General features: G+C 41.7%; 1 protein-coding gene across 4 annotated transcripts in view; it reads left to right on the forward strand.

Moving 5' to 3' along the window:
• The window catches only part of CCZ1 (CCZ1 homolog, vacuolar protein trafficking and biogenesis associated), a 66266-nt gene that overhangs the window by 14207 nt on the left and 39370 nt on the right, over window positions 1–12689 (forward strand). For all 4 annotated transcript variants that reach the window (XM_072753162.1, XM_025986160.2, XM_025986159.2 and 1 more), the window contains exons 9-12: window positions 83–144; window positions 427–538; window positions 6501–6534; window positions 7125–7242. In XM_072753162.1, the coding sequence (XP_072609263.1) occupies window positions 83–144; window positions 427–538; window positions 6501–6534; window positions 7125–7242 (326 nt within the window). The remainder of the gene's footprint in view (window positions 1–82; window positions 145–426; window positions 539–6500; window positions 6535–7124; window positions 7243–12689) is intronic.

Genomic DNA, 12689 nt, shown 5'->3' on the forward strand with positions numbered 1-12689 from the left:
CTAGAAGATATGAATGTTGTTTTCAAAGCTTTGAAATGAGAAAATCTAATAATCTATTTCTCAACATTGAATTTGTTTACAGCTGGCAGGAAGGGATTCTCCAGTAAGGGCGGAGATGCCAGGAAATCTTCAACATTATGGAAGGTAGAACTTCTGTTCTTTGATGTATGGTATTGAATTTTATTATCTTTTTTGGCAATGGTAAAATCATCAACACTGAATTACCTTTGTGCTATTTATTGGCAGTAGTCAGTAAAGGGAATTCTGTTGTTTCCAGTGAATTAAAACTTTATCATACTTTGATTTGGTGTTTTCAAAGTGGTGTCTAGCTTCCAAAAAAATGAATATAAAGTGGGAATATGTTCTGTTTTATATATTCCTGTATATCATTTACCTAATTGAATTATTTCCATGCTTATTTTTCAGATTTCTTACTGGACCCTTGAACCTTAATGATCCAGAAGCAAAATGCAGATTCCCCAAAATTTTTGTAAATACAGATGACACTTATGAAGCACTGCATTTAATTGTTTATAAGGTAACAACTGTTTTTCCTGCCGGTGTTACAGATTAGTACAAAAGCAAATCTTTGTTGCACGTGTGCACAAGTGTGTGTGCGCCTACATACCTCTCAGATATTTCTCAGAACAGATATTAAAAGTTCTAATTGCTGTAAAACTCAAAATGAGTGCTTCTCTGGAACAGTGGGTTTACTTTCAACTCCTTTTCAATTTTTGTTGGCTAGTGAAAGAATCAATCACTCTGACACTGTCTGAGGCTGTGCCTCAGAAACATTTGAAGTCCTGTGTGCTCATCAATCAGAGGCCATCAAAGATTGTGTTGCTTGTCATTAGATGCCTTCTGATATGGGCCTGGCCACACGTCAGTGAATGCTGCTTTCACGGGTTAGAAAGCCAAGGACTTGCTGATGTTTTTTTTTTTTTAAAGATTTTTTAATTTATTTACTTGAGACAGAGAGATACAGAGAGAGAGCACAAGCAGAGGCAGAAGCAGGCTCCCTGCTGAGCCAGGCATCTGACGTCGGGCTTGATCTCAGGACTGGGAGATCACGACCTGAACTGAGGGCAGATGCTTAACCATCTGAGCCAACCAGGTGTCCCAGGACTTGCTGATTTATAATCTCAGTTATAACTCAGATATGTTAGATTGATTTTTCAAAAGGTGGGTTTTGGTTCAAGAAAGAAGGTTAAGCATATGTATTTATTTTCTTCCCCACTTGAGAGTATAATTATGTTTTAATTTCTAAAGGCCTAGAAATGAGGGCATGAGAGCACAGAGCAGAAGTGAACATCAGATTACAAGGGATCTGTCTCTCCCTGGAAGGCAGAAAAAGGGAGGATGATGGATGAAGTGTGGCCAAGGACATGAGTGGACAGGGTGCAGTGAGCCAAGAGCCCATTTGCTGCCACAGAAGCCCAGAGAAGCTCTTGGCTTGGAGACAGCACCAAAGGGAGCAGGAGTGGGAAGTGAGCTTGGAAAGAAGGGGAGTAAGTGAAGTGTTATATATAAACCAGCCAGGCACCCCTTTTCCCATCCTTATACACACACACACACACACACACACACACACACACACACACACAGAGGCAGCTGAGCACCTATCCCTGGGTGAAAGTCAAGGGTCCTTTCAAAGAAAAACAATCCAGGGAGTCCTAGCTCAGCTAGAGTATGAGCACCTGAGAACAAGTGGTGATTGTGGGTGCTCATAGGACTTCTGCCCTCATCCTGGACCCAGTACAAAGTCTCCCTCCCTGATGTGTTTGGAAAAATAAAACTGTAGATCTTGAGAGAAACAAAAATAACTCTGGAACAGAGAGAACTTCTAAAAATTAGCATCCACAGAGATCAGAGAAGTGTATCTATAGGACTGAAACAGGAGGACATCAAAGAGTCAGGGTTAGAGTAAACTCAGGTTAATTGAAAACATAATTGTTCAAATTATTTATTGGTGCAAGATATACATAGCATAGAACTTGCCATTTTAACCACTTAAGTGACATTTAAGTTATATTCACAGTATTGTACAACCGTCACCACTGCCTGTTTCCAAAACTCGTCTTCACCCCAAATTCTATATTTATTAAACAGTAACCCCTCCAGCCCGTCTCCTGAAAATAAAATTTTTGACAAGAGAACCCTTGATCAGAAGGGTTCAAGATAAGTTGCCCTTCCTCAGATATAAGATAAAATGACAAGAGATGAAAATATGGAGAAAAGATGGGGGAGCGGGATCTCGACATCTGATTCACGGAAAGTTGGAGGAGAGGAAATTATTCAGGTGTATGATGAGGATACGTCTAGCAAAGGCCCACTGAATGTCTCACACAGTGAATCAAAAAGACCCACTCCAACCCACACAATTGGCAGTTTCAGAAGCATAAAGAGAAGATCCCAGAAGCTTTCAGAAGGAAAATCAGGTCACCTGTAAATAAAAGCAGCATTAGCAGCAGTTTTCTTACAGGCAGCAGATGTTAGGGAAGGAAAACTTCCACAGTTCCGAGAGAGAATGATTTTCAGTGTAGAATTCTTTGCTGAGCCAAACTATTCCATCACAGGTGAGATGGAAGAGAGGTGTGTTAATGGTAAAAAGTCTCAGACAGGTTACTTCGTGCATCTGTCCTTTGGGTTTGTGTGGTGTTGCGGGTGAGAATCAGGAAACAATGAATGAGAACACTTTAGAATCCACAAGAGTGGCCCTAACCCATGAAAATAGTAAGAGGAAGGCTTGAGGTGCTAGAGCTCCAGGTCTGTGATGAAGTTAGCACCTCAGTGACTCCTGCAGTGGAACAGAGGAAGGGGGCTCCGCTCTGGGTGCCCAGGCTTCAGAACAAATAGATGTTGCATTCATAAAATAGTCTGTGAGATTTGAGTAAATGTTGAGGGAATGGCACAGGAGGACAGAATTCCAGGCAAGTTGTACAGATGTGTCTGAAAATGAGCCATAACTGAGGTAGGGAGAAGTCCAATTCTGTATCAAGTTCAGAATCCTCTGAATGACTCAGGGGAATGACTTTGAAGCCAAGTGGAAGAAATACCCTGGTACACTCTGTTGTTTATTGAATTTCCATTTTTAGAGTCAATCAATAGATAGAATTTTTAATAGGATCACAGGCGTTTAATAGGCATCACAGTTATTTAAAAAAATTTTTTTTTCAAAATAGCTTGAGATATAATTTACATACTGTATAATTAGCGCCTTTAATGTATTCAGTTCAGTGGTTTCTAGCTGCAAAGTGCAAGGGTCCCCAAGACCACCCCTTGCTCCTGACCCATACTCGCTCAGGAGTCCCCAAGACCACCCTCGCTCCTGACACTGCTAGCTCCGAGACCCCCAAGACCATTGGGCCCACGAGTTCACTAGAGGCACTCACAGGACTCAGAGAAGCCAGTACACTCCCAGTTAGAGTTGATTACAGCAAAGGAGTACAGATGAAAAATGGTCCAGGGAAGAGGCACCTGGGGCAGTATCCAAGGGTCACCCAGCACGAGCTTCCAGATGTCCTCTCCTGGTGAAGCTGTGCAGACAGCACAGGTCCTGTTTCTCCCAGCAGTGACGTGATGTGTATGTAGTATGAACATCCAGGGAAGCTCACAGGAGCCTTGACATCCAGGGTTTTTACTGGGTGTTGGCCACACAGATGCACCTGACTGCCCGTGTCACTGGCCTTAGTCTCCAGCCCTCCAGTGGCCTGCTGATGCCTGTGGGCTTGGGGCCTGAAGGGATGTTGGCCTGTGTTTTTTTCCTTTCGAAGTTACGGTCTGGTTTTGGTATCAGAGTACTACCAGCCTCAAGCTAAGTTGGGAATTGTTTCTTCCTTTCCTGTTTTTTGGAAGAGCTTGTGAAGGATTGTTGTTAATTCTTTTAATAATTCACAGTGAAGCCATCTACAGCTGGGCTTGTCTTTGTTGGAAGCCTTAATGTTGTGAAAGAGTCTCTGTACTTATTCTGTGCCTTATTGTCTATTTCTTCTTGAGTCAGTTTCAGTTGTTTGTGTCTTACTAGGAATTTGTTTTGCTTTTGAGTTGTTTCGTATATAATTTTTCGTAGGATTATAGCCTTCAAATCCCTTTTTCCCCCATAAATCAGTAGTGATGTCTCCTCTTTAATCCCTCATTTTAGTGATTTGTGTCTCCTCTCCTCCCCCATTTTTAAAAAAATTATTTATTTATTCATAGAGACACAGAGAGAGGCAGAGACACAGGCAGAGGGAGAAGCAGGCTCCTCGCAGGGAGCCCAGTGTGGGACTCGACCCTGACCCCAGGATCACGCCCTGAGCAGAAGGTAGCTGCTCAACTGCTGAGTTGCCCAGGTGTCCTGTGTCTCCTCTCTTTATGCCTTGGTCTAGGTGGTCTAGCTAAAGGTTTTTCAATTTTGCTTATCTTTTAAGAGAACCAACTCCTGGTATTGCTTTTTTTATATTGTTCTCGATTTCATTTATTTCTGCTCTGATCTTCGTTATATTCTTCCTTCTCTTGCTTTAGGTTTAGTTTGTTCTACCTTTTTTCCAAGGTCTGAGGATGGAAGTTTAAGTTCTTGATTTGCAATCTTCCTTGTTTTTAACGTATGTGTTGATGGCTCTGAAGTTATAAAGACTGATGCTGCTAATACTCAGATTTAGTAGGTTTTCTTAAAGAAACATTACTCCATTTGCTGTCTGCCCTTAGGACACTTTCCCTCTGGAAGCTTAACATTTTTTTACAGTTTTCTCCAGTTATGGTGTTTGAGGTCTGTGGAGCTCCTCATACTGCCATTTTGAACGGGCTCCCGAGTCCTGGTCCTCTGTAGGTACCTATTGATGTGTGTTAGGAGTAACTGATGTGGTGTCTGAGATGAACATGTAGGTAAGGCAGGACTGCCTCAGCTGCCAGTCGTTGGGGAAGTGATGGTCTCCCAGGTTCATAATGCTGTTCTATGTGCTTTTCTATGTATTTGAAATTCTTCAAGTTTTTAAAAAGGGACATGAAAGGTACTTAAATCAACCAGGATGCCTAGTGGCTCAGTGGTTGAGTGTCTACCTTTGGCTCAGGCCATGATCCCAGGTTCAGGGATCGAGTTCTGCGTCAGGCTCCCTGCAAGGAGCCTGCTTCTCCCTCTGCCTATGTCTCTGTCTCTCTCTTTGTGTTTCTCATGAATAAATAAATAAAATCTTTAAAAAAAAAAAAATCAACCTGGAAGGAGTCACACATACAGTTGCCTACAGGAACCCTGCAGATGGCAGACATAAACAGATGGGGCTTCAGTGTGTGTGGGGCTATGAAACACCATGTCACAAGGAGGCCAGAGGCCACTCACATCCACTAGGTAGCACCTTGGAATGTAGAACCGGTGCTCTCAGATGCCCTGATATTTCAGGAGAGGCTGGAAGTGGGAATTTATGTAGGAAACCTCATTGGCATCTAAGTCAAAGTTACACAAAAAGAAACATACTGGCTGGAACTTGCCTGTGATCCATCAGTTTTTGCAACCTGTTTATAAGCAGTTGATAATTATGATTCACTTAGAAAATAGTGCTGGTGTGCTTAAGTATGTGAAAACAAAGTTATAGCTGCTAGGGCTCGAGAGGTGGATGTGGGGAGAGGTGCCGATGGTGGATAGGGTAAGTGTCCTTGTGTAAAAAGCAGCTGTTTTCCAGGAGCTTGTGCCTGGGACTGTGGCATGAGAAGTGGGCCATTTGGAGCTGTAAGGTGACCAGTGGGGAGGCTGGAGTGGCTCTAAACCACAGGGAGGGAGAAGAAAGCCAATGGGGGGGTCATTGCTGTCGTAACATGAGTAGGGATTCAGTGTGACATTTGAAGGCCACCGTGGTAGAGCCCTGGTGTCTGAAATGGTTAGAAGTGGCTGCCTATTGGAACAGGCCTCACGAGGAGCTCTGTGGCTTTTTCTCCTAAGGCCATATTCTGTGTGACTGTTTTTGCACTGTACCATGTATATAGTATCCACTGATAAATAATTCGAGTTATGTGATTTGTGGTCTTGGTTGCTGTAGCTCATATTACAACTGTCACATTCACTCATAAAAAGGGAGACAAGGGAACATCATTTTGCTGGGGGCTTTTTAACTATGTTCGTGCAAATTTTCAAACATACACAAAAATAGAGACCAGAACAGTGAATCCCCAGGCACTTATCACACAGATTAATTTAATTAAGAATATGCTAATCTTTCATCTGTTTTCCCTGCGTGTTCTTTGCTAGAGCGTGTTAGATCATGTCATTTCACTCATAAATGCTTCAATTTGCATCTCTAATAAGGGCATCTGTTTCCACCTAACCACGTGTTATTAGCACACCTAGCAAAATAAACAGTAGTACTTCCTTCGTGTCCTCTACTGTCCTGTCCATATCCAGATTTCTCCAGTAGACTAAAAAATATCTTGACCAAGTGATTCAAGTCCAGATTCAAACAGAGCCACTGCATCGTCATCGAATTGCTTTTTTTGTGCCATTTTGTAATCTTTGGTTTGTTTTCTCTTCCCAGGCCATGAGTGCAGCTGTTTGCTTTATGATTGATGGTAGGTACACACCTGTATCTGACTTCAGCCCAAGTAGATAAGCCTTTTCTCTTTACGCTTTGCTGTGTTCGTTCTATCCCTAAACAGTAAACATGTTGTCATAGAGGCTCTCTTAAGCATGGCTGCCCTCTCTGATTTCTGCCGTGGTAAATAGTCCTGGTCTTCCTGCTTCCTGCAGTAGGCCCTGGGCACCTTTCTGTGCCTCTTTGCCCATGAAGTGCTAACAAGAGTACCTTTGTCAAAGGGGGTTTGGGGGCTAAATGAGGTAATGTTTATAAAGCACCAGAGGGCAGCTGGCCCCTGAGTGCTGTATGGTATTAGTTAAATATTTGACCTTCTTGGGTCTAGTGGGGGTAGTCGGCAAATTTACCCATGCCACAGGTGTGTTTATATCGATATTCACAATGAGCTGGGGTCTCTGACTCTTCTAGAAGTTTCCCTTGGGGAGGGGAGGGAGAGCCAGTTACTGCATTGTTTTATTTTCCTAATCAGTAAAGTTTTCATTGGAATACTGTGATCAAGACTATTAGATGAATATTGACCTCAACACAAAGAATTCTAAAACTTACTGGCATTTTTTAAATTGTTAGCCTCTGTACAGCCCACATTGGATTTTTGCCGAAGACTGGACAGCATTGTTGGGCCCCAGCTCACGGTGCTGGCGTCTGACATCTGTGAGCAATTTAACGTCAACAAAAGGATGTCTGGGTTTGTACTTCATGTTTACTTTCTAGCATTTAACTGGTTTGGGAAGAGTAAGGGTATTTCTACTTAAGAATATGGATGGTAATGTCATTCATGTTTTCTTTGAATCCAGAAAAGAGGTGTGCAGTTCAGTCCTGTCTGATAAGCTCGCAGGGGAACTCTCCCTGAGCTTTTCTGCTCCACGATGATGGCTGGGGCTGGGTCTTCTGGGAACACATTTCCTCGCTCTGCCCTGACTGTGGCGTAAACATACGGGGTTAGGCATACTAGCTGTGCCCATTGGCTGGACCTCATGAGCACCACCTCACGTTCTGCCTGCCCAGTGGTAAAATTCACACTGGCAGTGTTAATTAGCAGGGGTTTGCTTTGTGTGGACAGAAAGGACTTTGCTTCTTGTGCATAAATGTATGGGGTGAAGTTAGCTGTGATGTAGGCCATTAGGGCATTGGGCCAGAGTTTGGTGCCTTAAAAGACGCTGGCTCCAGTAATATATCAGGAGACTCAGGTTAACTTCATTATTTTAAGAACACTGGGAAGTCACTGAACCTCTTGCTACTCTTCTCAATGTAAAGTCAAATTGCTGTAACGATGAAGCAAGCACATGGGAAGTCCTTTGAGAAACATAAGCCATCTATGAACTTTCTATGTTTGTGAAGTTACGTGTTTGAATTTATGTATAACCTGTGTGCGTAGTGACTCCATGCTGTGTGTATATGGTCTTACAGAAGCGTCAGCCTGTAGAGAGGTCACACATAGGGTCCAGGTGATAGTACGAATAGGTTTTGTATCTGTGCGTAGATTGTTACTGTCAACAGCTTGCTTTGTGTTAGAAAAGATAAGGCCAAGAAATGAACATGCCAGACCACTTTCCATCCTGAGGTTTAATTGTTTTTAAGTGAATTTAATTAACATACAATGTATTATTTGTTTCAGAGGTAGAATTTAGTGACTCATCAGTTGCATATAATGCCCAGTGCTCATTCCATCAAATGCCCATCACCCAGTTACTCCCCCGCCCCCCACCTTCCCTTCAACATAACCCCCCCAGTTTGTTTCCTAGAGTTAAGAGTCTCTTATGGTTTGTGTCTTGAAGTTTAATTTTCACCATTAAACTGTCAGATTCTCTTTTCTGAAAGAAGCCTAAGTGAATCAGATCTGTTTGGTATCATGCAAATTATAAACTGTTGAGAGGAAGTGTAGTTCCCTGTTTTTCCACCCCACTCCCCACCTCCCAGCCGTGGGGCGATTGCTGGACAGGGTACCCATTCTGCCGTGCCTTCCATAGATGTGATGGATTTTACATAACTCCCCAGCAAATATCTCAGGTAGACTTGCTGTCAGGGACCTTCTATTCTGCAATCTTGGGATTGTTCAGAAGTCATATCGTATATTCTCATTTTTAACTTTGGTTTTATTTATGTTTTTATGGTTATTTATTATGGTATGTTATTTTTATAACATACAAGTGTGGGATTTATATGTTGTTTATTTTAGTAGTCATTTCCTTTAGATTTCTACCTTCAGTGTCATACATATGGCTTTCTACTCCAATATCCTAAAAATATGCCATTTTTATCTCTGGCACTTTATGGTTTTATCTTCTGTGTTTCAATCTTTAATTCACCTGGAATTTTCAAGCAGTAGAGGAAGGGCTGTAATTTAAGATTTTTATTCCCAAATCAATAGTTGAAGAAAGGAGAGAGCTGTGGATATTAATAATCTAATTTCACTAGAAAGGAGTTTTCTCCCTGATATTTTATTATGAAAATTTTCAAACATAGGAAGTGGAAAAAATGACAGCCTGAACACATATGCAGCCCCCCATCAGACTCTACAGTTAATACTTCGCTGTGTGTGGTTTGGCACAGATCCATCTACTGCAGGGGACAGTTTCTGACTGCCTAGAACCACTGTGTAGTGTCTATGGCCCCTGAAAGATGGACGCCTGGAAAACTTGATGATAGAACATACAACTTAGGGCAGTGCCCAAGAACAGAGACTCTAGAGGCATAGTTGTTTGTGTCTTTGAAAGGTGACCTAAAGGTTACTCTCGATGCATCTAAGATTTTGCTTGTAAGGGGCTCTTGTTGCCAAACTGTAAGTCTCAGCTGACTAGAAATGCTCTTGAGTAGGAAAGATAATGTGCTTTTCTTTTGGAGATCCTGACCCAGGTCAAACCATTTTACATACCAGTTCTAGGACCTCCAAGACTCACATCCTAGCTCCTAGCATTGCTGATAGGTGGGGAGTACTGTGTTATTAGGCAGCCAGCCATCCTGACCCCAGAGGTCAGTGCCAGGACTCCAGGGCCCAGCTGTTCTGATAGCCTCAACCCTCACTGGGAGGCAACCATAGGGCTAGCTCAGGGCGTAATCTTTAGTGTCAAATTCATACTCATAAGCTGTGGTTCTTTTAATGTTCCTTATGAAATTGAGGTCGCTCCTTTAAGGAATGGCATAAAGTAGGTTTGTTTGGCCTTTGGTTTCTATTACTTGTGTGACACCTCGATTTTTTTCTACTTAAGGACTTTGTAATTCAATTATTTTAAATGTTTTTCTTAAAAAAAAAAAAATGTTTTTCTTTTTTTTGAGAGTAATTTATATCCATAATTTTTAAATTCAGAAATATAAATATTGGAAATCTTAACTCATTTAGCATGTATCTTTTTAGACCTGTACACATAGGAAATCAGTGACCTAGACACAGTGTTTTTTACTGGCAGGTTTTTAAAAATAAAGTCATGCTGTAAATCTGTAGCTTTTAGAAAATATATGGCATGAACATCATTTTAAACCAATAAATATGGATCTATCTATTCTCTTTCATGGCTTCATAGGTACTTAATTGGATAGATGAGCTCTGTTTGTTTAATCATTGTTCTATTTGGTGGGTAGCCTGGTTATGGCTGTTAACATTCAAACAGCTCTGTATTAAATGATCCGATGTGTTAGGAGATGTCCCTGGCATGGAGTTCTGGGGCAAAGGGAATGTGCAGTGACAGTGTGGGTCACCTCGCACTCATTCTCCATGCTGTGTCTTGACATCTGCTAGGTGACACTCGAGGTTGGCATTTCTGTCTCTTCCATGAACTGCCTGTCTGTGTCCATTGGCCCTTCCCACTGAAGTGCTTTAAATCTTTTCTTTCAGCACTTTTCATGTAATACTCTTCAGTCATACCACGTATTTTTTTAACTTTGGTTTTACTATTTTTTATAACATTTGGGTTTCATATGTAATCCATTTCATTAGTCATTTCCTTTTGATTTCTGTTTTCACTGTCATATTTGCAGCTTTCTATCCCAGTATCATTCCATTTTTATCTGTGGTATTTTTATGATTTTATCTTCTGTGTCTCAGTCTAATTCACCTGGAATTTTTAAGGGCTCTAATTTAATACTTTTTCCCCAAAATCAGTAGTTTTCTGAATCTGAGACATTTATTTCTTTCACATATTCTTACTTACTAGCCACTTTGAATACTAAATTTGGAAAGGGAGGAGGAGGAGGAGGAAGGACAAAGTTACTGGAAAAGGAGACTCTTTCCTGTGAGTGATTTTTATAATCCTTTTTTAATCAGTCATTTTGAATACATTTGTAAAACAGAGACGCCTGGGTGGCTTAGCGGTTAATCATATGCCTTCTTCTGGGCGTGATCCTGGAGACCCGGGATCGAGTCCCACATTCGGGCTCCCTGTATGGAGCTTGCTTCTCCCTCTGCCTGTGTCTCTGCCTTTCTGTGTGTGTGTTTCTCATGAATAAACAAATTAAATCTTTTTTTAAAAAAATCGAAAACAGCCCAATTGCTTGGGAGGCTGATGGTGCTAGGATTTCTACGAGAAGTGAGGAGTAAAACCGTTGACAGAAGCTTGGTAAGAATAAGACTTAGGATGGGATGCCAGGCGGAGAGACATGACAAGGGATGGGTTAGTCTGACTGGCGTGCAGAGGTGGTGCAGTGGGAGCAGGGGCTCAGAAGCCCTGCTCAGAAGTCCTTCCAGGACAGGGTTCACATGTATATTCCTGGGGCCCAGCTGTGCCTCACTTCCTGATTATCCTAGACATGCAAAGGAGCAAGAGCTGTAATGTTTAACTCCTACATGAAGGCCAGTTTTCCTTTTTACAGTATCCACGTCGGTCAGTTCAGAATCTTTTTTGTTCAGTTCATTAAGTGAGGAATAGCTATCCTTATCCAGAAACCACGTGTGTGGCAACCTTTAGCCATCTGGAACGAGGCCCAGAATAAGTAAAGCCACCAGATGGTCTCAGTTCCACCAACTATTGACTCCACAGGGAAACTCCACAAGCAATCAGGCACCTGCTAAACAGCTGATGATTTCCTCCATGGGCTCAGGGCCTGTAGTAACCTCTCCTGGCATGCTTTTGAAGTTTGGATAGGTTTTCACATACCTGGTTCTTAAACACTTAGTCTCTGGCATCTCAGTAAAACTGCTGCTCTTTACTTGTGAGAAACCTCCCTGTGACTCTGCCAGTCACGGATACTTAGGTTTTCAGCTGATAGTAGAAGGGGCAAAAGGATATAAAGAAAGGGTTGACAGAAAACAGAAAATCTGTAAAAAAACTTTGGACATATGAACTGAAAAAGCATAGACTACAACCAGTTAAGACAGGCCTCGCCTTTCCATGTTCTTTGAGGATATCGTTACTGTGCTATGATATTTTAAACCAAACTTTGTAACATCGTCAGGAAGAATTCTGTATTTCCCTGCATTCAGTGTATTTTATATTGACGTGATTAACTGTATTTAGCATGTTCTTTTTTAAGAAGGCAAGAAATTTTCATTTCTGTGTTTAGGAGGAAAAATGCTTTGGTGTTTAAAAGGAGTCCGTTTTCACTCTTTGGAAAAGATACCATGTGAATGTGGCCACTACTACTTCAAAACTAGCACACCATTTCCATTTGTTAGATGTTACTTTTGACATGACTAATGAGTCTTAGGATGCACATTTTCCTTGCTGTTTTTATTGTGAGCAGGTCTCTCCTTTTTCTTTTTCTTTTTTTTTTTTTTTAAGATTTTATTTATTTATTCATGAGAGACACAGAGAAAGAGAGAGGGATACAGAGAGACACAGGCAGAGGGAGAAGCAGGCTCCACACAGGGAGCCCGACATGGGACTCGATCCCAGGTCTCCAGGATCAGGCCCTGGGCTGAAGGCGGCACTAAACCTCTGAGCCACCAGGGCTGCCCTCTCCTTTTTCTTATATGAAGAGGACAACTTAATTGTGAAAGAGCAAGTAGCAATTTTTAATCTATTTCTGTTTTTTTATTATCGTAGTGGAAGGTGGGGTGGAAAGAGGCCACATTGGTCCCTGTCTTAACTACTGAATAGCATTTGCTAATGTAAATTTCTACTGGGGGTAGAAAAGAAATCATTTAGATCTTAGAATATTTTTACATATTCTAAATGAGGGAGAGAGGGAGGCCACAGAGTG

The sequence above is a fragment of the Vulpes vulpes genome, chromosome 3, assembly GCF_048418805.1.
Source record: "Vulpes vulpes isolate BD-2025 chromosome 3, VulVul3, whole genome shotgun sequence".
Classification (NCBI taxonomy): domain Eukaryota; kingdom Metazoa; phylum Chordata; class Mammalia; order Carnivora; family Canidae; genus Vulpes; species Vulpes vulpes.